Here is a 26884-nt window from a genome sequence, read left to right as displayed (position 1 = left end):
CTGTTATTCAAAATACCTTAAGAAAAAAAGCTGTACAAAATTTATGCCTTTCTTATTAAAGAAAGCAATGCATGAAAATGTAGAGAATCTGAAATGAATATATTATATGTATGGATATGTACTTCATACCTTGACATATGTCAATCTATAAAATATCAAGTATTCTACAGAATGCCTGTAACAACGATAGAAATTTTTTATGTTGTCTTCCCTTTTATTTCCCTAATGAATAATTTGAATTTTATTTTATGTATTTTGTATTCAGATTGTTGCAAACTCCAGCTGGTAGATGGCACCGAGATGTCATTATTGTTTTAAAATTTGTTAATATTTAGAATGTAGTTAAGATGTGTTATATATCATCAAGAGTGTAAAGTTGTCCCTGATTATGTTGCAAAAATAAAGTTATTAATATCTAAAATAGTTTCAATTAAGGTAATCGGATCAAACATCATCAAGCATCGAGAACTTTATATTTTATTTGAAGATTATTGATTGAACTTTTGTTTTGTTTTGTTTTACATACTATAAAACCATACATTACACACCATATATTAAAATTCAGTAAACCTTATCAAAAGACAGGTAATTTTTCTCCCCTCCTTCCAGTTCTCAGTGCAAAAGGTTACAATGTGATAAGAGTGTATTAAACTTTTTTTTTAATATAGTCATCATTCATTATAATACCCTTTTCAGGTACTTCTGTGTTATGGGAACTTTGGCAAAAAACAGGAAATGGCACGTTTTAGCCTTAATGAGAAACGGACAGTTACCAAAATAAGAAGCCATCCATTCAATGTCTGCAAAACTGATTTAATATATACATGCAGAAGTTAATATAAATTTGTATTTATTATTTTATGTCATGATTTTGTAAGCAACTTATTTAAAATAAACAAGCAGTAGAAGCATAATACCTGGAATTCTTTTCAATTTATTTTCATTTATTCATTTCATTCTAGAATTATTCATTTGTTTTTTCCAGTCATTATAGTTCAGCAAATGCTACTAATAATGCATCAAATATGGCCAATAGGATGCCCATAACATAAATTCAGCCAGTGGGACTCAAAAGCGATGGACAACCATATTAGTGTGTTTTGTTTTGCTGATCTTTAAATGATAGAAGATTGAAAATAGTATGCCTATTAAGAATTCAACAACGAAAAACTATGAAAATTATCATTAGCAAAAGAAACAAACTATGTGTGCATGGCAATCATAAACATTGAATGACTTACTTGTAATTATTGATAACCATCTGTTTCTCACAAAAGCCAAAACTTGTCAATTCCTGTTTCTCAGCAAGGCCACCTTTTCTCACTGACTATACACAAATAATACTTTAAAATTGTTTTATGTAATGACATTTTTCCTAATAACTTATTTCAAAACAGGAAATCACTTTGAAACTACACCAAAAAAGCAAAGATTAGTATTCAGTCAATAAAACAGTCTTAATTCCATCACAGAATTAAATCTAAAAAAAAAAAAAAAAAATCTAATTGAAAGATGAAAGACTGTTTCACCTTAATAAATTGATATCTGGTACAAACACTATTTTTGACCAAATAAGTAAAGCTATATACAATGAAACCTCGTTTCATGAATTTAATTTGTTCCAAAAGGCATGTCAACCAAAATGTTAATAACCAAAGTAAATTTCCCCATATGAATTGATGAAATATGGATTCATTCATTTCTGGATCACATATGACTGCTTATTTGAAATTCACAATAGCACTTTTGAGCACAAGTAAATTCCAAACCAATGGAAATCATTAAATATAAAACAAAAAAGATAAATACAATATTTAACAGATTAAATATCAGAAAACTATTTTATTTTACTATACCTATACTGTGGGCAAAGCATAAGGGGAAGATGAAGATGTTACTGTTTGGATCCAAAATTCTCTTCCATAAAAACTTCACGGGAATATATTCAGGTGGCATCATTTTTCTTTTTCTTTTTTTTTTTTTTTTTTATGTGCCACTCCACTCTGCTTAAGACTCACTGGGCCTCCATTACACTCAAATTTGCCAAATGTGATTTGTTGTTAGCTGTGTTTTAAAATGTTTCTATGCGAGGTTGGCACATTAACCAGTTCATGATGGCCTGTCATATGTGCATCAGCAGCAGACATTATCTCATGGCTGGGTGTGTCACATTCCAATTGCCATTTAATTCACTGTATGGCCGGGCGTGACTTTTTAGATAGAACATTTAATTAGTATTTTTTTGTTGCCGCTAGATGTAGTTGTATGGTGAAATATATGGAAAGTTAAGTATGTTTACCGTCATTTCTATGCAATAATTTTTATTTTTGGTATTTTGTTTCGGAATGAGAGTGAGATTCGTAGGTGTTGAGCAATGTAATGTCTCTTTCACTGCCTCATTTGATATAAACAAATGCACGTGTTCTTCATTAAAACAAACTTTTTTTTAATGGCAAATGCAAGCAGTTGCTGATTGTATAAGAATATACACAAATGTGAATTCATGGGTATTGAGTAATGTAATGGCTCTTTAACTGCATCATTTTATATAAACAAATGAACACCTTCTCCATGTTCTGGAATACTTTTTATTTACTTATTTTATTTTTTATTTTTGTATTACTTTTTTTTATTCCGATATAGTGGGGTAGATGTTCTATCATTAGAGACATTTATTTTTATTACTCTTAGATTTTTCCGGCATATTAGATGAATATTTTGTATCGCTTAGGAAAACTTTTTTTTTCTTTTTAAATGGCTAAACGAAAGCACTATCTGACCGTAGAAGCATATACACAAATGCTAAATGAGTCTTTTTCTGATTCCGATGAGAGTGATGATATTTATGTGGAAAGTGAGAGCGATTCTAAAACAGATATAGTGTCAGATACAGAAATCACAGCATACGTGCCTTCTGCATCTCACGGCAGTTCCTCAGTGGACCCATTTTGGACTAGGACACTTCAAGATTTGAAACCTTTTAATTTTATACGAGATCCAAATGTTAATACTGTAAATGCTGTCAAAGAAATTGATTTTTTAACAATTTTTTCTTATGAAGATCTGATTAACTCAATTGTAAAAGAAACAAACAGTTTCGCACAAAATCATCTTAGAGATAAGCCATCTTCTTCAAAATTGGTATATTTTTAGATGTGATTCCACAGCAAATGAGTGTTTTTTGGTCTGGTTATTTTGATGGGAATAATTAAAAAGCCTAATGTAAAAATGTATTTTAGCACCAACGAGATGCTCGCTACTCCTTTTTTCAATACAATCATTTCGCGAGATGTTTCTTAATATCTTGAAATTCTTACATTTTACTTCTGATACTAATGCAAAAAAATTAGAAAAATAGGGATTCCTCATCGAAATTCTGCAAAATAAATTTAAAACTACCTATACACCAGATGAAAATATATGTATAGATGAATCACTTTTAGCACGGAGAGGACTACTTGGATTTAGACAATACGTGCCCTCCAAAAAATCTCGCTATGGAATAAAAATTTACAAGTTATGTGAGGAGTTCTGGATATGCGTGGAACTTCTTAATTTACTGTGGAAAAGAGACTATGAGCAGTGACACTGGTTCTTACAGAGAACGAGTGGTAAAAACACTCATGAGTGAGTTATCTGAGAAAGGATATAATTGTTATGTAGATAGATTTTTTAATTCCCCATCACTTGCAGAATACTTAGAATCTATAAAGACAAATCTGTGTGGAACTTTTATAAAAAACAGGAAAAATATGCCTAAGAATTTTCCAACAAAAGACTTGAAAGAGGGAGAGGTAGATGCCATGCAGTACAAAAATCTGAATGTGATTGTGTTCAACGAGGAAAAAAAAAGACATATTTGTATTGACAGCAATACATGCACCAGATTTGGCTAAATGTGGGAAGAAGGATAGAAAAACTTATGAGGATATTTTGAAACCTTCTTGTATTTTAGATTATAATAAACACATGAGAGGCATTGACCTAGGAAACTCAATCTTGACTCATTATCCACTATGCCGAAAATCTCTAAAGTGGTATAAAAAACTGTTTTTTGGTGTGATGGACATTGCGCTCATGAACGGTAATTCTATACAACAAAAAATATGGACTAAAAACACCATTTCTGGAATTTAAAATAAACTGGAATTTAAAAGTCGTGGAACAAATTTTTGAGAATGATGAAGATTATAGGGCCGAAAGAAGGTTCATTGCGAGATCACCTTCACCTTTAAGACTTTCAGGGAGACACTTCCCTACTTTAAATCTAAATAAAAGTGGGGAAATGTGCCACAGACAATGTATAGTTTGCTCACAAACAGTTAAAAAAAAAAAAACAAGAAAACAGCAGCAAATATTCTATTACTGTGACATATGCAACGTTGGACTTTGCATACACCCATGTTTCAAAGAATATCATATGTCTGTTTTTTTAAATAGTGCTTCCTTTTCGTTGTTTGCACATTGAATTCTTATGAAAGACAGTTTTAATATTTTTTAATTTTAATTATGTGTTGTGTTAAAAAAAATCTGCGATTGTTTGGATATTTTTCTATATATATTTATTAGTGGGATGAGGGGAAAATTATATTATTCTAGAATGAGTATTTTATAAAATTTTTAAGGAAAATATAATAATAAAGGTTTAAAATTAATTCTGACGACTACCTGAATGTTCTTCTCATAATGTACCCAAAATTGTAAAAATTGGATAATAGATTTCATTCATATGAATTTTTTCCAAAGTTAGGCTTAGCAGCGCAAATTGCTCTTCCCCACAGGACGACGCATCCGGTTAATGCTCTGCCCCAAGAGAACACTTCGATAACAGAGATGCCCATTGTGAATGGGTTAACTGAATGCTGCAGCTTACTACTGCTTTATCAGGATGAAATCCTTATATGAAAAATTTACATTTTGCCCTACAAATTCAGCAGATTATAGATGCAGGATAATTTTTTTTTTTTTCTTTAGCTTCTTCTGAATACATTTCATCCAAAATCAGCCTTTCTTGTTGCTTCTGAAGCTACAGCAGTTCTTTTGTGTTGAGCTTCATTTTTATGATCCTCTAGTAACTTCTTCACATCTTCATTGTTAACTTCCTAGAACATGGTTTTACATGGAGACACAATACGCTGATAACAAAAAAAAGTTCTAATTTTCAGAGAGCTTAGTCTTCATGTACTGCCAGGCTTTGCTAATAAGTGTTAATCAATAGAAAATATTGCCTGAGAGTTACATAAGTTACCTCAAACTATCTCTGAAAATCAGATGTTGCCAACTTTAGTGTTAGTAACTCAAGACACCCTTCATCATCCAAGATGTTTTTAGTTCAGATAGTTCATTCATGACCCAAAATTATTGTGAGCTGAGCTAAGTTAATGATAAACCAATTTAATGGATTTCATCACCTCACAGTTCAGAATAAATATTTTAATCTATTATACACAAATTATCACTTACCTATGATTTCCCCCAAGAAGCTGTAAAACCATTTCACTGGCTGCTCTCCCAGTCATTTCCACCCTAACATTTGATGTTAGGCCAACTTCCTCGGCTTTTTTATATAACCGCTTTTTGAACTGTACAGTAACACTTGGCACTACTAAACCAGAATCTGAAACAAAAATTAGGTTTAGTGCAAAACATGAAGATTTGATTATCTGCCCTTACTGAAAAGTCACAAACTCGTTTGTTACTTTGGAGAGAAATACTTGTTAGATGTGTTTATGTCTATTTCAACAATGCATCTAATGGCGAGCTATGCTTTTACATACATTAATTTTTTTTTTCCTCAGTAGATTATCACACAGTACTGAAAATATTTATATTATTAAGAAAGTCCTAAATTACCAAGAAATAGCACCAAGTAAATGCAGTTTTAAAATGAAATATTTTGCACATTTTATAGCTGCAGGTGAGTTCTCAAGTTCTAGACACAGTCCTAGAGATAATCTCTTAAAAAGTCTAAAACATGACAGCAAGTAAAGCAGCATCCTCTTTTCACATTTCAGGAGGGAAAAGTATTGCTGAAACCACAAAAATGATATGATGCTGTGATCTGTGAAACATGCAAAATGCCACATTGAAAACTCTGAAGTGAAAGACACATGAAATTTTTTTTATGACACAGTAATTAAAGGCTATTTTCTTCAGTACTTTCTATGGAAAAATCCAACTCATGTTCATGCTACACATTGGAAGAATGTTAAAAGCCCTATGCAGATAGTCATTTAATTTGGATTTGGGGAGAACAAACATAAAACAAGAGTGGTTATAAACTCATACAGCTCAGGTTGCTAATAAAGGGCCTTAGGAATAGAACTTGGGTACTCTGTATTTTTCAATGACCATTTTCCATAAACACAAAGTACACCAAGACAGCAATTTAGCACCAAAAATGGAAAAGCCTGATATTACAATGCATCATAAGGTCTTTGCTTTGGTTTTATGTAATCCTGATCCTAAATAAGTCGATTTACTTTTTGCAAATGATATAAGAAACTGCTACTTTGTTTTGCTCTTGCATTAAAAAGAATAAATTCGAGATGTGTTTTCCATGTAACAACAAGCAGTGGAGTATTTTCAAAGTATGAGATTATGGTTTCACTAATTACACCTATACCTCGATTTACACAGTACTCGTATTACATGATTACGGTTTCACATGGTTTAAAAATTTCAAAAACTTCATAAAAATGTATATTTGGCTGCATAAATGCAAATACATATATTTGAAGTCATTTTTGAACTTCACTCCTTTGGTGGTAACAACAAGGATGGGGATTCCCAGTCTTGTAAAGTATCTCACAACACTATGTATTTGTATTTCACAACAGTAAATCTATTTGATTCTTGTGAACTAGTGCAGTATCAGTATTTTAGCAGTAAAGTTTACATCATTTTTATCTACATATTTAAATGTTTACTGGTAAGTTTTCAACATTTATATTTCTTGTGTCATGTTTATAATTTATGTAAATTTTTTAAGGTTTTTATAATGCCAAACAATTTGAAAAAAATCAAATTAAAAAAGTTATTTCTTTAGAAACAAAAATTAAAATATTAGACCATCTACCTAATAGAGAAAGAATAACAGATTTTGCTAAATTTTACTTCATGAATGAAACCACAATAAGGACAATTAGAAAAAACGAAGACTATTAGAAAAAGTGTAATAGCTGGAACTTGCAGCAATAAGAGCACAATTTCATATGTAAGAGATAATACAATGGGAAATATGGAAAAGGCAATAGTGATATGGATGGAAGACCGAAATCAAAAATGAATTCCAATTGATACTAATGCTATTACGGATATAGCTTTAAAGATTTATAAAGCACTTAAGAATCAGCCGTCGTTGACTTCATCAGATTAAAAAAAGGTATGGTTGCTTTGAGAGATTTTAAACAAAGACATTTTTTACATAATCTAAGATTGAAAGGAGAAAGTGCATCTGTTGATTCGCATGCAACACAAGAATATCCAGCAAAATTTGCTGAAATCGTTGCTGCCAACTCCTATACACTTCTGATCACATCTTTAATGCTGATGAATTCAGGTTGTTCTGGAAAAAAATGCCTGAAAGTAGCTATTTAAGCTAAAGCTTGCAGATCAGATAGAGGTCATAAGGCAGCGAAAAGTCATATAACAATTCTTTTCTTTTGAATCGCTTCAGGCGATTATGTAATGAAGCCATTGGTTATTAACAAATCAAAAACACCATGCTCATTTAAAGGAATAAACATAAATAACATTCATGTTTATTTGATGGTCAATAAGAAAGCATGAGTCAATAAGAAAGCTATAGCTTTCAATGAATGGTTTCATAACATGTTTGTCCCAGATGTCAAAAACTATTTAAGTAAAAAGGTATTGTCTTTTAAGGCTTTTCTATTAATTGATAATGCACCTGGTCATCCTACAGATTTACAACATAAAAAATGCAGAAGTTGTCTTTTTAACAAAGAATACAACTTCCTTATTACAGTCGTTAGATCAAATAATTTTGACTTTTAAGCACTGTATATGAAACAAAACTTCAGGTATATTTAAGAACAAATGGAGAATGATGAATCTCTTATTCTTATGGATGCTTGGAAGAAATTTACAATCTTAGATTGTGTTAAGCATGTTGGACTATCATATACTCAGATTAAACAATCAACGCTCAATGCATGCTGGAAAGCAATATGGCCGGATGCTACTAAAGATGGGAATGATATATTACCATTAGAATACTCTCAGATCACTAAATTGGCCCAAACTTTAGGAAAAGGTTTTGAGGATTTAGCTCATGCAGATATTGATAAATATGCAGCAAGTGCAATTTCCCCAAATGCATTGTATCAGTTTACTGCAGACAGCTTGTCTTAAAAGGTTTCTTATCTTTTGGTTGATCGTGTGTGTGTGTGTGTGATTATGGCAAAGCTTCGAGGGCTATCTGCCTAAGAGGAGGGATGCCTTCGTGGAGGACTTTCTAAGGGAAACTGGCTCGTATACACGTTACACATGGGGAAAACCACGAAAACGCCCATGTAGCCAGCCCGTTCGCGGGATTCGAACCTCGGACCGAACTACCAGTGTTCAGCGACTTTACCGCTCGGCCGCTGGTGGGCTTTGGTTAATCGTGACATTTCGTTGTTGATTCTTTTGTGGTACAGTGTGCTTTTAAGCTTTAAACAGCAATAAAAGTGCAGTTTAAAAATTTAAGGATTACATTTATTTTTAATCAATTTATTCTTTCCTATAAAAATAATGGAAATAAACAAAATCTCAGTCGTGATCATAACAAAGCGAGAAACGCTTGTTGGTCTGACCTTCAAAATAGTTTTATAAAGAACAGGGTCAAAGCTAATGGAATCTTTGTTAGAAAGTACAAAGGATGTTATTTGAAATCTTCACATCTATTTTCTGCGTTAATGGATGGAGAGGGGAGGAAATTGCTGTGAAACTGGAAAAGTATTTTGGGCGGTTCGGTATTTGAGGATACAGCTTAGCCAAGAGTCTGGGTTTCAAAGAGTTAAATCAATATGAGGAGGTTTACAAATATTTAGGGAAAAAAAAAAAAAAAAAAAACCTATGCAATTGTTAACTACGGATTTCACTACAAAGTCTATGCTACAGAGTCTTTCACTACAGAGATCTTCCCTAATTCGTCAACCATTGAAGCAGAATCTTATCAAGAAAGCTCAAGTGATGAAAGTGACATCATATGAATCAGTTCATGAATAGTACAGTTCATATGAATCAGTTCATGAATAATAATAGTTCATGAAAGTGCTGACAGTGATTAAACTTATAATAATTTTTTTGAATAATCTTATATTTTCCTAATGTAAAATAAATTAAATATGTACTTCTATTATCTACATATATTTGTTATTTTATGAATGAAGTATAACTTTTATTTATTTTAAGATGTCTTACTTTTGTTTAAAGTAAATAAATAACTAAATTATGCACATTTAGTGCATTTTTCATTTTACACCATTTTGCATAGCAAAATCCAAGATTTCGATTTACACAGTTTTGTGTGGAACCTATCTTCCATATAAATTGAGGGATAGGTGTATATTGCTACACATACTTAAAATATCAAAATATTCTAGAGTTTGGGAAAAATCAAACTGCACAGTCGTGCAACACCACTTACACTCCTGTTCAAGCAAATTTATGTGGCGTCAAGTGTCACAAAGATGACCATTTTGTTACTATTTTAAATATTTTAGATTTGAGGTTACCAGAAGGATCGATGCAAATTTTAATGAATTTTTTTGGGATACTTTCTTATTACATGTACCTCCCCTGAAAAGTCATGAAAAAGTTTTTATGAGGCAAAACAGTATGTTGCAAAATTAATTATGTAACAACACACATATAGCACATGCCTGTTTTAGCCACTGTGCAAGGCCAAGTTATATGGTGCCAAGTTTGTGCAATTCTCCGATTTTTTTTTTCAAGTGAAAATCGATTAGAAGTCATGAAGAGAAAAAAGTGCTAAGGATTTCTTCAAAAAGGCAAGCATTTCATTATCAAAATTTCTTGATTTTTTAAATTTTGTTGATTGATTACTTTTGATTGGATTCTGAATGTGCCATTTTGAAAATGGCTCTTGCCTTCCCCTCATTAGCATAATAACTTTTCAATGAAGGTGCAAATAATCAAAGAATACCTTTACCTGTTAGATATCTCAAAGCTTTAATTCCTATTTAAGTTTATTCATATGCTACACCCATAATTTGTACCTGTTAATTAACTAATTAAATAAAAAGTAATATGTTTCTCCAGATTTATAGACTGTATTAGAAGGTTGGACAGATTTCCACAAACTTTCATGATCAATGAGAAAATAAGTTTTCTTATGAGCAAAATCAAAAAGGTTACGCTGTGCAAGACACATGTCAGGAAGTTTAAAATAATTAAAAGTAAAGGCAAAAACATAATACACATATTAATATATTCTGAGAAGTAGCAAAAATAAAATAAAATTAAACATAAATGTAAAATTATCACTGTTATAAAATTGTAACTACAAAAACTTCCTTTCAAAACCTAAGCATTAATAATCATGAAATACAAATAAAACATGTAAAATCAAGGGTTAAAATTTACTTAAGATTTATATGAAAACCACGTTGTTATATCTACCAAGTCAAACCTGACTAACATCTGGTTGCATTTTACAAAGTCGTAAAATTAAAACCAATACCTTCTCCAAAAATGGTACAGTTGTTCATTGGGCTCAGCATCAAGCAAATTTCTGATAGATATCTCGACAGTTTTAAAAAATAAATTCCAAAAGCACTTAAAACAGGGCATCAAAATGTGTTTAATAGTTAAAATGTAACTCCTCTGCTTGTGATGAGGATAAGTAATTAAAAACAGTTGCTGCTAAATAAAGACTAGTAAAATTCAGTACGGTCATTAACCCCTTCGAGCCGGGTAGCGCAAACGCGCGCTTATTGCGGAGGCCGGCAGTGTCTTACACGAGCGTCTGTCCAGGGCCGAGGGCTTTTTTGCTACTAAACCTAAATCCATGACATTTCCGAAGTATCAACGCATTGTTTAATAATGCTCTATAGAGTATTTAAATGGCTTATGCTTTATAGATATTTTTATACTATATACTTTAATTATCTTATTTCTTGTTTAAATGCATATTTTACACATTTTATTTCCATTACTCACCATTTTATGACTTTTAACATTATACATCTGAAAACTAAATATATTACTTAAAATTCTCTTTCCGTACGAAAAATTTGAAAACAGGGATCTACACACAGTCCTACGTTACATTCCTTGCACTCGTAATAACTCATTTGCCATCTTGGAGGATTTTTCCGGTAATGTGAACAAACGAAGCATTGTCGTCTCATTTTCTTATCAGTCTCTTCTGAACAAAGTTTTCGAAAATGTCTTTCAGTTAATCTTTCAGAATCAATATCAGAATTTCAGAATCAATATCTGAAATATTTTGCATAATTTCTGCTATTTCATGCTCTGTTAAACATTTTCAATGCTTTGACATTGCAATGGTAAAAACAGAAAAACTCACGTCTAACAAGATCTAATTATTTTCTAAAAACTGAACTGCAAACCAAAATACCCAACACTTTAGCGCAAATAAAACTTCTCTACTTACAATAAACAACTACCATGTGCGAATAAAGTGCGATTTAAAGAGACGTCATAAATCACGCCATTCGGAAACATTTATTTCCCCTTTTGTTTATATAATCAAAAACACGTGTATGTGAATCACGCTTCTCTCATTTCGAGTAGAAGATGTAATGTACACTGCTCAAAAAAGAAAAATGGGACAGTCCTATATCTCCCGATCTACTGGGCCGATTGACAAAATTCAAATTGCGTTCTTCATGTCTCGAAAGCGCGACTTAGGATATATATTAGTTTTATATATAGCACTATTCTAACATAGGTATTTTGACACAAAATCGGACTTTTTCTGAAATAACATACCAATTCTTTTACATATTTCGATTCTACGACTCAAATTACGCCTAAATATGAAATTTTGTAAAATTTGGAGCGAAATTTACGGAGAAATTCACAAATTTATGTTGCACTTTTTTGTCAGTTTGCGCCAAGAATAGTTCACTTGGCGAACTTCTTAATATATGGCAACCTAGTTTCCTTTCCTGTGAGCGGAAAAGAAGTCACCATCGTTCCTTTTTTCCAAATAATATTCTTTATATTATATTTTTAATTATAAATTATTATTTTAAGTAATTTTTTCTTTTTCGAATTTCATTTTAATTGTTTAAGTTGCACGCTTTTTTTTTTTTTTTTTCGAATAACTGTTTAAAAAATTTCTATTTACCTATTCGAACTGCGTAAATAAAGGTGCAGCGTTTATTTATTTTTTATTTTCAAATAGTTTTCTTTATATATATTTTTCGTCATAGTTATTATTTTAGGTCATTTTTAAATTTTTATACTTTTATTTTAATTGTTTGTGTTGCATTGTCTCTTCAGATAATTGTTTTAAAATTTTCTATTTATTCCTTCGAACTGAGCATTTTAAATATATTTATTAATATCAATTTTCCAGAATTTGATTTTATTTATTTGAACTGCGTTTCTTTCGGAAGAATACTTTGTAACCCAGACTACGATGCGTTTGAAAACTGCATACTATATTAAAAGAGAAAATGCAGTAAAGCACAGTTTTCACGCCTTGTAAAACTGTGCTTTACTGTATTTTCAATATTCCGTTCAGAAAAAATATATATAAATAAGAGAGATGTATAACCGATATTTTAACTTAGGATGACTTGCATACACTGCTTTAAACAGTTTTATCATTGTGTCCATTGCTTTACACAATTTTATCCTACATTTGGTTTCTTAAAATGTTATTAATATTTTAGTCAAATATTTTATTTTTGAAATCGCAAAAATCAAATATCATAACATTGAAAAGTGTTAAATTTAAAAAAATACGAATACTAAATTTTACGAAAAAATTTATTTTTCTTCTCTTTTTCTTTAAGCATTCTGAAAGTATATTGAAAAGTATCCAACTTTTCGAAACATTTTGGTATTTCTGACAATCATTTTAAATAAAGTTATCGCCTTCCATTTCATAAAGGCCCACAAACGGCCGAGCAGTAAAGTTGCTGAACACTGGTAGCTCACTCCAGGGTTCGAACCCCGGTAAACGGGCTGGTTGCATGGGCGTTTTCGTGGATTTTCTCATGTGTACCGCATATGACAGCTGGTTTCCCTTAGAAAGTTCTTCACGAAGTATTTCGTCTGAGCCTTTATCAGTCTTTAGAGGCTAAACATTTTGAAGGTATGAGATGAAAGGAAAGACTGGTTTCATCAAAAGGTTTTGGTTTATTTTATTATGACAAAGCACACTACGGCTATCTGCCTAAGGGGAGGGATGCCTTCGTGGAGGACTTTCTAAGGGAAACTGGCTCGCATACACGTTACACATGGGGAAAACCACGAAAATGCCCATGCAGCCAGCCCGTTCGCGGGATTTGAACCTCGGACCGAACTACCGAGTGTTCAGCGACTTTACCGCTCGGCCGCTGTTTCATCAGGAAGGGAAAAAAAAACATCTTTAGGTGACATCCACATACATCACTGGATAAACTCCTGAATCTTCAAATAATTCGACTAAAAAATCATGGGATTCACCATTTATGATACGATATGATGTTCTATAACGTAATTTACACAACCATATAGTTTAAAACCAGTCACTCTTCACTTTAATCTGCAATGATATCGTTTTGTCTTTTTTGTTAACACAAGCTCAATTGATGGTATTTGCTGGTGTACACGTCCAAGTGTTTTCTCTTTGAACACCTAAATTCTTTGAAGTATCCTGAAAGTATATTCGAAAGCGTCGAACTTTTTGAACATCTTGGTATGTCTGACAGCCAAATTTCCCTGCAAATTTTTGCTTACTTTTCTCCCTAATTTTCTTCTTTCCTTCTACAGTTATTTTCAGTGCTCACACAAGAAAATTAAGATTTTTCGACTGCTAGACTTCCATACATTTTGCAATTTTGTTAATTTTTTAAAATATCAATTATATGAATTGTGTTTCAGCTAAAGACAGCTTTTCATTTTCTAGTCATTTTAGCTATAAATAAAGTTTAAAGCGAAGTCCAAAGGATAAATATTTTAATTAAAAGATTTTTGCTAAATGACAAAGAAATAAAACAGTCCAGCAGGGTTTATTCTGTACCACCGAGTAACCCGATTCTTATATCGGCTGAAACAATCTAAATCATACTAAAGATCATGTTTTTTTATACAGTCTATAATGCGAGAGAAAAATTAGCTTCTTAAAACATTCTTTCTAAGAGGATTAATATGAAAGATTTTCTGTACCACCGAGTAACCCGATTCTTATATCGGCTGAAACAATCTAAATCATACTAAAGATCATGTTTTTTTATACAGTCTATAATGCGAGAGAAAAATTAGCTTCTTAAAACATTCTTTCTAAGAGGATTAATATAAAAGATTATATTTATATATATATTTTTAAAGCTGGGACTTGAACCAAACTGTCAAACTTTTAAAGTTTAATTTACATGGTGGTTATAATTAAAGTTTCAATTTGAAATGGTCATAAAAGGAAAACTACCGGACCAAATGTTATCAAACTTGGGAATCGTGTAAAGGAGGTTATGGGAATTTATTTTCCGCGGAAAAAAAAGAGTTCAAAAACTCATCACCAGGGGAAAAAGGGTGCTGTATACAATATTGGTAAATGAAATAAGACACGAAAACATCTGTTTAAAATGTGTTTAATATTTTCCGAAACGTGTTACAAAGAATGTTGAATGTAGCGTCCAGCATTTTCCGAAAGCAAGTTAAATCATGTTACTGCATTCTCAACAGCAGCTCTTAGCATATCAGGTTTGGTTTTGGTTTGGTTTATTAGATTATGGCAAAGCACTCGAGGGATATCTGCCTTAAGGGAGGGATGCCTTTGTGAAGGACTTTTTAAGGGAAACTGGCTCGTATACACGTTACACATAGCATATTAGGAGAGTGTTATCAGTGTATCACATTTTTCATTTCTGCCAAATTGTTTAGATTATCACCATAAACAGTGCTTTTGAGATAACCTCATAGACAAAAGTCACAGAGGTTGAGGTCTGGTGGGAAGAGGGGAAGTGTTGGCCTATAAGACGTTCATTCGTGAAATGTTGCCTAAGTAACTATGCGACACTCTTGAGGTGGTGCCCAGCCCTCCATAAAAATCGTAGTATCTAAAATGCCACGTTACTGCAGTTCATGTATCACGAAACATTTTAATATTGACTCTAAGTGAGCTGCAATCGCAGTGGTCCAGCTGTCGACTGCTCTTCAGAAAAAAATGGTTCTGTTATAAAACTAGCTGTCATTCAACAGTAAACGGTGTGAAATGACTGTTATGCAATCGAATGCAGTAGGAGAATGCAATGGAACTAGATAGATAACATGAGAGATTTCTTTGGCCCAAATCGATTAAAAGCGTTTTGAATCGGTATCTTCATGTTTTAGTGCTGAATTCAGGCTTAAAAAATTACAAATTAGCGATCTGTAAGAAAACGATTTCCAGATTGTACGCACTTGTGAGAGTGATTTGCGATCTCACATTTTCTAATCGCTAATTCGTGGTTTTCACGGACGAAATTCTCACTTACAGGGATGGCGCACTTGATATTTATCGAATTTAACATCTTTAAATGGTAATTTGCCTACTTCAAAGTTTCTTAAGGGTATACAACATATTAAACCCGTTTAACAAAAGGTTAAGTTAGATTCCGACCCATATTTCGTTTAACAATATTGCATACAGCGCCATTTCCCCCCCCTGGTGGTGAGGTTTCGAACTTCCTTTTTTCACGGAAAATAAATTCCCATGACCTCCTTTACACGATTTCCAAGTTTGATAACATTTGATCCAGTAGTTTTCCTTTTATGACCGTTTCAATGTGGAACTTTAATTATAACCACTCTGTATATTATTAAATTTTAATTTGAAGCTATGCGTTATATGTATACCATGCGTAAAATTTTCGCTTTTATGGAAAAATAAAAAATCGAAGCAAATATACTTAGTATAATGGACCAAAACTGAAAACATTTCCCCTCCCTCCGAAAATAAAATATTGAAATTTCGAACTTGAATTTATTGAGTTATTGAAATATTTAATTTGACTTATCTTCTAAGTCCTAGTTCCGACAACAATTCCATCAAAAATTCCGAATTACTTAAGCTAAAGTAAAAGATTTAGTATATATTCACTGTATGTTAATAAAGTAATCAGAGTGTAATAAAAATAGATTATAGAATTACGCTGATGTAAATTTTGTCTGACTGCACAACATGTAATGGAAGAGAAGGTTTGTAGAGATCTGTTTTTGACATGCATCTAAAAGTAGATGTCATATTAATTTTGTCTCTTCAATGTCAAAAGCTTTCCTTTGAGAGGCAACTTTAGTTTTTGGGAAAGAAAAAAAATCGCAAGAAGACAAATTTGAAGAACATGCAGGACTATTGAGTACACATACTTATTTTCGGAACACAAGCGGTTCTCCGACTGGTTATTGAATAATGAAAAGATGCATTGTCATGCAATACAAAACATTTGGAATACGTTTTCTGGCTGAATAACGTAAGATTAAAAGTCATCTGCTTAATTCACATCCATTTACAAGTCAACTACTCGGGCAATTGCAGAATCGTTTTGATCCTGAGCTTGTAAGACAAACCTAATATCACTGGATTTAAACACTTCTTTAATCTTCCGAGAACGTTCCTTCTTTAGCTCATATTCCAAGAACATTCAGTGAATACAATTATTCCCAAAGAAATTGAATATTCATTTGCACTACGGCTTGGTAGTTTACTAACCAGTTAACAAAACTTAAATTCTGCTTTTTGTGTCTAAGAATACAACAATATTTTAAATATTTACAAATAAAATATTAAATTGGAGATTTAATTGGAGCCTCATCAGTTGCCTAGCATTTGAAAAAAAAAAAAAAAAAGAGATTGTTAAATACTAATTGTTTGCTGCTCAGTCTAACCCAGGCTGCATGGTTGGTTTTCGTAGTTTTTTAGGTTCTCTTTACAAAGATTCTCTATGAAAGTATCTTAATCAAATAGCTCACATGTTCTTTCTATGTTCCAATAACCAACTAACCTAGTTTAAGCGTGATTTCCAAGTGAAGTTACTAGTAAAATCCGAATACTCATTAAAAATCATGTAGCTAGCCAATCGGGAGTAACATGAAAGATACGGCGCCAATAATTGAAATGTTGTTATGGTACGCTGTTTCTTAACTTAGATGGTCATTCCTTAATTAAATAGCCCACCAACGGCCGAGCGGTAAAGACGCTGAACACTGGTAGTTCAGTCCGAGGTTCGAATCCCGCGAACGGGCTGGCCGCATGGGCGGTTTCGTGGTTTTCCCCATGTGTAACGTGTATACGAGCCAGTTTCCCCTAGAAAGTCCTCCCCGAAGGCATCCCTCCCTTTAGGCAGATAGCCCTCGTGTGCTTTGCCGTAATTAAATAATTCAATCCAATCCTTAATTAAATATAATTGATTTGTAAATTCTACTAGAACTGACGGTAAGAATTGAAGTGGAAATAAGTAATATGGTGTGCAATCTTGATTAATATAAAATAAAAAATATTTGCATAGAAAAATGTTTGCATTCAGACAGAAAGTTTTTTGAAATATTTGCAATTACTTTATAAGAAGGATTTATTAATAACCGTAATAATTACTTATTATATTACTGATGATTAGGATTCAGTTCTTGACAATTACATTCTAAATTAGAATTTTAAGGATATAATGAAAATACGCTACGCACAAAAATACATTTTAGGAAAAAAAATGAGTTGATTTTTTATGTTTTAAAACTTCTTAAATTCATTTAGTAAACATCGTATCCTCGTTGTTTATTGAATCCAGAATGTTGGTGTCGTTTATATAATTATTCTTACTTGTCCACAGAATCTGCTGACTTATCCAGCCATTAAGTAGCTGCAGATCATTTCTACATAACCACTGAACTTCCATTAATTCAGTCTCTAGAGGGTTGTATGTTTATATCATAATTTGACTTTTATAAAAAAATGATTATTCTAAATATTATGTTTCTATAAAAATATATTGTGCTTTAAAAATATGGATGATAGTATCAGCCGCTCTTTAAGTCACTTCAAAAGACACAGTTTGTTTAGAAATAAATTATGCAGTTAATGTCATAAAATTCAAATAAATATCAAACGAAAATTCTCAGTTTTAGACAATTCGATTTAAACGAAGTAAAGTAGCAGACGATAAAACGCCGAAGGTAAAAATTTACTCTTACAAAAACTTACTCTTAAATTTTTTTAAAAAAAGAAAAGATACGAGAGAAATTTAAAAAAAAATAGTTAAAAATTTGAATAATATCATCTATAATTTAAAAAATAGCCTTTCATATAGTATTAATAAATATTTATTACGCATCATTGAGGGAAAAAATGTCATATAATTAATTCTTCGTAAAATTTTACTTGAAGTTTAAGGTTAAAAATAGCTGTGGCAATTCAGTTTAACAAAAATCCATAGACCACATTTGGCGTTATTATCGCTCAAAAAAAAGGTGCCAAATTTCAAAACGCGAAATTATGTAAATTCGTGTATATCTTAGAAAATTTTGAATAAAAAAGTCTAATTTTTTGCAGATATGCTTAAAAATACACCTACTTTAAGATGATGGTAAAAATTTTATAGGTTATAATTCAAAATTTTTTTCGAAAAATTTATAGAAATTATTTAAAAATAGAAATTTAAAAAATAAAACGCAAAAAATGGGTAAATTTTATTTGGAATGAACCAAAATTTCGAAATGTGAGAGAAAAAATCAAAAAAGTTTAATAAAAAAGGAGATATTAATAAATATTTGCCAAATTCAATTAACATTGAGGAGCTAAAATTTTGAGAGCTAATATTTTAAAAACTATTCGTACGATTTTTACAAAACTTGGTATTCTGGCATAATTTGAGTCGTAGAATCAAAATATGTAAAAAAATTGGTATGTTATTTCAGAAAAAGTCCGAATTTGTGTCAAAATACCTATGTTAGAATAGTGCTATATATAAAGCTAATATATATCCTAAGTCGCGCTTTCGAGACATGAAAAACACAGTTTGAATTTTGTCAATCGGCCCAGTAGAACGGGAGATATAGCACTGTCCCATTTTTTTTTTTTTTTTTTTTTTTTTGAGCAGTGTACATGTATCTGAAACCATATGGACATACAGTGCCATCTTGTGGCAGAAATTCTAGTTTTGAATGGGAAAATGCTCTGGCACGCCTGTGTGTCGGCCGGAAAGTGAGTGTGTTCGTTGCTGGCACGTAGACGTGACAGTCGGCGCGAAGGGGTTAATCATTGGATATTTGTTCAATAAGAAATACTGCAGAGACCGGTTGATGCATATACTGCACGAGTTCAGCCAAGAAAATAAAATGCTAGATTACATCGTCTTCATTGACTTGTATTTTTAAAAATTTCTCATATGCAATCGTTTTGAGTTCCATAAAAGAATTTTTAAACAATAGCTCAAGAGAAGCAAAGAGTTAAATACCTGTAACTCAAAAAGATTTTTTCTCATCAGATAGCAATTATTTTTTCTGTTTTACACAGGAAATCTTAAATTTAAACCCCTTTCTTTCATTTGTACAAGCAGCCTTGATGTCAATACAGCAATATGGCTGTTAATCTGCTAATCATGTTAAAAAAAGTATTTTGTGTGCTTGAGTATGCAAAAATATTCTTACTATTGTACAGCTTGTTTCAGAACATGCATAGATATTAGCTATTCCATAGAATAGCACACGGCTGTAATATGTTAGTAGCCAAGAAGTCCAGGTTTAACACTGTGTACTTCTTGTAGAGGTAAGAACCAAGTTTTTGTTTCACCTCTTCCTATAATTTTGGTGATCTTAACAATGCATCACAATCAATGCTGTGATAACTGACATAAACATACTGAGACATATTTGGAAATTCACATCTATCATGTTTCAAAAGAATCACACACAGAATATTTGCAACTCAACCATGTAAACTTTAGGACGTGTTTTTGTAATTGTATATATATTTCAGCCATACTGTTAAAATTTGCTTTAAGACTTCCAAAAGTCAGTATTTGCTTTAGGCTACAGCGTTTCAGATTTAGGAGTGCTATGTTCTCAGTTCATCTATTCAAACTTTTAGCGACAGTAATAATTTTCTAACTGTTGCATTATTCATGATACATTTCATAATAATCTAAGCTAATACATTTTAATTAAAATAATTTCTGTTGCAAGAAAATGGAGCAGTCTCAGAAATTGGGCAGGAGGAGATTATTCTCTGCCAGATATGGTATTATCATCTGAGGATTAAATTTACTTTGTTACATCAAATAAGGCTTGATTGCCATAAAGGCAAGATATCTTGCCATAGAGGCATTGATTGCACGTTAATCAAGATATCTTGATTGCACGTCTTACCATGTCTTTTTGTCCCTCTCTACAGGAACCACATGACAGTAAGATCTGCTGGAAACTGTACAAGATGCAGTTTTGTACAGTGGCAATCACAAATGTATGGGATTCCCAAGCTAACGCCAGCATCCTTAACACTTCTCTGAGAGCAGACACACTCCAAACTCTGCCCAAAGACCAGAGGTTAGACTTCAATGCTCTATCCACTGCACTTCAATGCTGTGGCTGCACTTTGAGGAAAAGTGTTTAAATGTCTATAGCAGGCTTAAGTTCAAATCTTGCCAAGAGAAACCCATGGAAACACTCCAGGAGCTCGGCATGGATGCTGAGAAGCTTCCTCATCTCACCTTTCTGGACTATCCATCAGAAAAAAGGGAAATAGTGTCCCTGTAGTACTTCACCGATGACATCAAGGATCCTGGGACACAAAAAGACCCTGGGAATGGCAAATGTTAAGGATCTAAAGAGCATTTTAATGTACGCCATTTTAAATTCAAAGCAGCCCAGCAAGCAACTTGTATAGACCACTACCCAATTAAAGCTGCTCATGTCCAGAATCCAGTGGATCAACCGACTGCTCATCTAGACAATTTGATCAAGCATTTAATGCTTTCAGGCGGAACAGGAGTGATAACAAACTGACCATAAAGTGCTGGAACTGCAGTAGTGAAGGCCACATATGAAGGAACTGCAGGACACCCCAAGGTACGAAAATTAAAACTGCTCCGAGCAAGAAGGAGGAAAGTTAAATAGTAGCCATCTCATGGGATAGAGGTTGGCAGATACTGAGAACCCCCATTTTAAAGCACTTCAGATTTCTGAAACGAGTGGTAGCTGTAATGATCTTTTCAGTATGGGAATAAATAAAAAGAGTTCTTGCAATATGATGATCAATACAGAAATCAATGTTACAATCAACTGAATGGATTTGGCTCAACAACTGGAAGGTAAACACATCTGGATGCCATCCTGCATTATTCTCCAGATGGTGTCCTGTGATAAAAATCAACATTGATGGAAAGCTAAATGCTAACATCACATTTGGAAGTGCTGCCTAACATCTTTGGCACATGTGGCAGGTATTACAGATACTTGGATATTTGGATTAGACTTTCTAAGACAATACAATTTTTCCTAGGACTTTCAAAATAATAAACTGCATTCTGGCTCTGAGAAAAAACCATGTTTGGAATTAAAGATGAAGGACTTAAATCCATCCACCAAATCATTGCTCAAGACGATATCACAGTACTAGAAAGAATAGAATTTTTACTACCTGAATCCATAGCCAAAAAGTGAAATTTCCAGTATGGTATAATGGAATATCCAAAGAAATGTAGCACTCTACAAGGAGTACTAGTAACCCTGGCACTTATCGAGGACCGTCATCCCTGTGACAGTTGCCATCATCAGCGATAAAGCAAAACTTGTTAGGAAAGGTGAAGTGGTTGCAGCATGTATCCCAATGACCTGTATTAGGCAACCCAACAGTCGGCCAATCATTACGTTTTCGGAGAATACAATATCAGAGATACAGCAGAACAAACAGCTAATCGCTGAAGACAAGAGTGCTGCTAAATGTGTCAATCAAGAATTTCAAGATGTTTTCTCCCAGACATCTTCTGGCATAGGTCAAACGAGTTTGGCTCAGTTAAGAATAGATATGAGATATATCCACCAATCAAGCAATATTCAAAACATTTACCAACTGCTAAACAGGAAGAAGTGATAAAACTTCTAAAGGACATGCAAGAAAGTGAGGTTATCAAGTCTTCAACAAGTGCTTAGTCCTTTCCTATTGGTCAACTAGATTTTACATTTACCATCAGTGGCTGAACAAGGTTACGAAGTAAAAAAGCTACTCTCTTCCTAGAATAGATGATACTCTGAACACTCTTTCTGGAAGCAAGTGGCTTTCAAATCTCAATTTAAAGAGTGGATATTAGCAGGTAGAGATACATCCTAAAGACCAAGAAAAGACAACATTTACTACTAGACAATGACTTGTTCTTGGCATTTCAAGGTGATGCCGTTTGGATTATGCAACGTTTCGGCAACATTCAAATACCTCACGAAGGCTGAAGTGAGAAGTTTTTCCTAGGAAGCCTGTCTGATATAGCTGGATGACATCACTGTCGTTCGGAAGAGTTTCGAAAATTTAAAGAACGTACTTCAAAATTGATGAAAGCCAATCTAAAATTACATCCCACCAAATATAAATTGTTCAGACAAGAAGTAACTTACCTTACACATGTCATCTATACCAAAATAGTATGTACAGATCCAGAAAAAGTGTCAGCAACTAAAGAATGGAGATGGCTTGAAAATGTCCATCAGCTGAGAAGTTTCCAGGACATTTGTACCTACTGCAGGAGATTTGTAAAGGACTTTTCTTCCACTGCCAGACACCTTCAGAAGCCGACAGAGAACAAGCAAAAGTTCTTGCGGACAAAAGAATATAAGGATACATTTAACAAATTGAAGGAAGCTTTAATATCTGTGACAATCCTGACGTATCCTCAGTTTGACAAACTATTAATTCTTGACACAGATACGAGCAATAAGATTGTCCATGGCACTTTGTCCTAAGAAAATAAACAGTCAAGAACATGTACCAGTATACTGGAGCAAGTGTCTAAACCAGACAGGAATGTGTTGACAGAAAAGTGTTGCTCGCCATAGTTAAAGCCATAGAGCTTTTCCATCATTACCTCTACAGCAGAAAATTCCTGCTCTGCACAGATCATACATTGTTGACCTGGCTTTTAAACTTCAAGAAACTCAAAGGCCAAATAGTCAGATGGATACATACATTCCAGGTATATGACATCACCATCAGTCATTGGAATTGATCATCACATGTAAACATGGACGCCCTCTCTAGAAGACTGCCTATAAAGCTGCCGTCTTACCCAGACCCATGGAAAGATGAAGAAGTCAGAAAAGACCAGGAGGAAGACAGCAACGTTAAACCCATAAATGACTTAATGGAGCCTTCTAATAGGAAACCGACTTGGCAGGACCCTTCAATCTACATAATATCTGGTTCTTTGGGACTCACTCCCTATTTAAAAAGACATCTTGTACTGGAAGTTTGAATCAGATGATGGAAAGGGATTCCGATGGCAGCTGATACTTACAAGATCCCAGACGTCCTTAAAGAACTACACAGCAGCCTAACAGAATGCTGCTTTAGAATAATGTAGACTTAGTTCACAGCATAGAGTTCGAGAGTGCTTCTACTGGAGTACTGCGAGGAGTGACATGCAAGTGTAGTGTCAACCATGCAGTTCTTATGTGGGCTGGAAAGGACTGAAGAAAAGCAGATAAAGGAAGCTGCAAGATTACATTTCTCTGAACCTCTGTCAAGAACTGCTGATGGCAACAAACATCCTCGTTATTACTAATTGCTTTACAAAATGGCCAGAAGCATATTTTACACTTCATCAAGAGCCTGTCATGGTAGCAGAGGTAATGATACATTAACATTGAGTTTCCATGTTTGGAATGCCCTCTTCAACTGCATTGTGATCAAGGAAGTAATTTTATCTCAGCTGTAATTAAAAAACTCTGTAAATCACTCGGAACAGACAAATGTCAAATGACATTATTACATCCACAGTCAGACAGCATGGTAAAGAAGTTTAATTGAAACATCCTTAATAATATCTTGCTTATGGTTTCCATAAACTAACAGGACTGGGACCAGAACTTGCTTCTGTTCTTACTGCTGTCCGTGAGACTACAGGCTATTCCTCATCCCAGATGCTCTTTGGTAGTCTGCCTTGTGATCTCTTCTTTGGTCGCTGCTCAGATGCACCTTCATCCTGAGGAGTACACTCAAGATCTCCAAGCAAGGTTTGAAGTGATGCACAATTCTGCACAAAAGCAAGTCAACTTGGCAGAAGAGAAGATGAAGACACGAGAGCAACAGGGCATTGATTAAACAAAAGTGACAAACATAGGGTTATGGATTGATTTGTTGGAAAGAACTTTCTCCTAAACTATAGTCAACCTGGGATTGTTCTTACACAGTCCTAAACAGGCTGAACAACATCATCAGTTCAGATCTGGAAGTTATCAAATTCTAAGTCATTCATTACTACAGGCTCGCTTTTTACTATGACCATAGTACATAGTCTGCAAAGTGTATATAAAGTAAATAGTATATAGAAGACCATAATCCTAACAAAAATAAATGGTTATTAAAATTAAATAAATGGTTGAATTTACAGATTTATTTAATTTATTTATTAATTTAATGCTCGACTTGTCATAGGTTATTTATTGAAATTATTGTTTTCGTATTGCATAGATTTTCTTTAGTTGTGAGTATGGGTTTCTGTAAAGTGTTTCTTTTGGTAAAATAAATTTTATGAAGCTATCATCAGTTCTGTACGATCTATTATGATCCCATATAGATGCAACAATAAGTAATTCAATTAAGTATACCTCCTCCATATTAAATGAATTTTATTGAGTGGGGGAGAGAAAAAGAAACTTAATTTACATTTAACATAAAAGGCCATCAATTTTGGCTGCATTTTGTAAAATAGCTAACAAAAAAGTGGCATATAATAAAAAAACATTTTGATTACTTTAATTTTCGAAGAATAATTAAACTTTTATGCCCACGTAATGAATCTGAATGAATAATGAATAATCATATAGTTAAATTATAAATTACATACCTGTTACATATTCCTTGTCAGATTCACATGGCACTGAAATTTGTTTTAAAACTGGCATATCACTAATTAGAACATTTTCATCATGACGATACTTCGTTTGCATTCGCTTATTACAGTCTACGAGCTTGATGTGATCGGATTTAGAGAGTGCATTTATTTCGTCAAACACTGCTTGTTTGTCAAAAAGAGCAAGATTCTTTTCAAAGTCAAATTCTGTATCTAAAACTTCACTGTCAACAGAAACGCTAAAACAAGCTTCATCCCGTTCCTTTTGCCATTTTTTGCCATCAGATCTTTTGGTAGCTTTCTTTTTACCTTCACCTAGATCAAATAAAATTATGAATTAATGCAAAGTAATTTTAAAACTTATATTTCCAACTAAATATTCAAACTTGAACTGAAACAAAACAAACAAAAATCTTTTATTTTTATATCTCCTCAGTCACCTCTTAAATTAATGAATAATAATCAAAAGGAATATAAATATTAATTATAGCTCTTCCAGATACATTTAACTGGCCTTCGAATTCAAAAGATTTTATATTGTGGTTCCACTTATACATGAATTTTAGTTCCTGTAATCCTAACATTTTGGATACATATTTGAAAATGTTGACAGATTTAAAAATGCTTGAAAAAAGTCTTTCCATTATAAAGAGATGCAGCTTTTCATCATTAACTACCATAAAATAAACATTGATTTATTATAACAAATGTTTGCATTTCAAAAATCCTGTATTGGTAAGATATCTTATAAAAATTTATGTATTTTCTCTATTTTAATTTTCTTCAAGTACTGTAATTATGAAAAATTTTAAGTGTCATATTTTTACAGAATTATCCAGTTTGACAGGAATACCAAATGCATATTATACATACATACACACACATATGTATATGTATGAAAAATAAAAATATGTAAAAGATAAATTATAATTTAAATTATCAGCATAAATTAATTTCCCTTCTCTACTCTAAAAATAGTACACTTTCTTTGCAATTAAAACACAAACAGCCAATAATAACTTTACACCAGTATTAATTATCCAATCACAATGCACTGAGAACCAAAACTAACTCAATTTGAATTAAGACTTGATCCTAAGCACAACACACTTGCTTGCTACTCTTCAGCCTATTTGGACCACTGTCTGCTGCTTCCTTCTTACTGCAAAGTTATCAAAAATGTATACATTTTGAAACAGGCACAAATAATGTGCCAAGTTGTTTGTAGCTACAACATGTTTACTGAAATAAAATGAAGATTTAATCTGCTTCAATTGCCAGTTTCCTGTTCATTGTGAATCGGCATTTCAACGTTTTATGCCATCATTCTTGCTCTTCAGAATGGATTCAACCTTCTACGTCCTACACCATCAATGCAGCAAAAACCTTTTTATTACATACATATAAACCAACATCCTTACCCAGCTTAAAAGTCCTTATACAGCCTCTATTTTCACAACTGTTGGTCGTAGACTTAGACTGCCAATTACAGAAGTCTTAATTGACAAAAATGTTCATATTTTGGCAATGTCAAATTAAAAAAAATTTGCTTTTCACAAATAGCGAAATCTAGCTTTAATGCGGTCTCATGGTTCCTATACTTATATTTGGAAAGTTTTACACTCATTATGAAAAAATAAAAATATAAG

General features: G+C 32.7%; 1 protein-coding gene across 3 annotated transcripts in view; it reads right to left on the bottom strand.

The window, feature by feature from the left end:
• Positions 1-26884, bottom strand: part of Edc3 (Enhancer of mRNA-decapping protein 3) — a 51385-nt gene that overhangs the window by 6920 nt on the left and 17581 nt on the right. For all 3 annotated transcript variants that reach the window (XM_035366103.2, XM_035366102.2, XM_085825256.1), the window contains exons 4-5: positions 25230-25550; positions 5464-5617 (exon numbers count right to left, since the gene is read on the bottom strand). In XM_035366103.2, the coding sequence (XP_035221994.1) occupies positions 5464-5617; positions 25230-25550 (475 nt within the window). The remainder of the gene's footprint in view (positions 1-5463; positions 5618-25229; positions 25551-26884) is intronic.

The sequence above is a fragment of the Stegodyphus dumicola genome, chromosome 10 (assembly GCF_044657685.1).
Source record: "Stegodyphus dumicola isolate Sdum_Otavi_A_Nest chromosome 10, ASM4465768v1".
Lineage (NCBI taxonomy): Eukaryota > Metazoa > Arthropoda > Arachnida > Araneae > Eresidae > Stegodyphus > Stegodyphus dumicola.
Note: the sequence above shows the minus strand (reverse complement) of the source record. Positions and strands in the feature narration are given on the sequence as shown.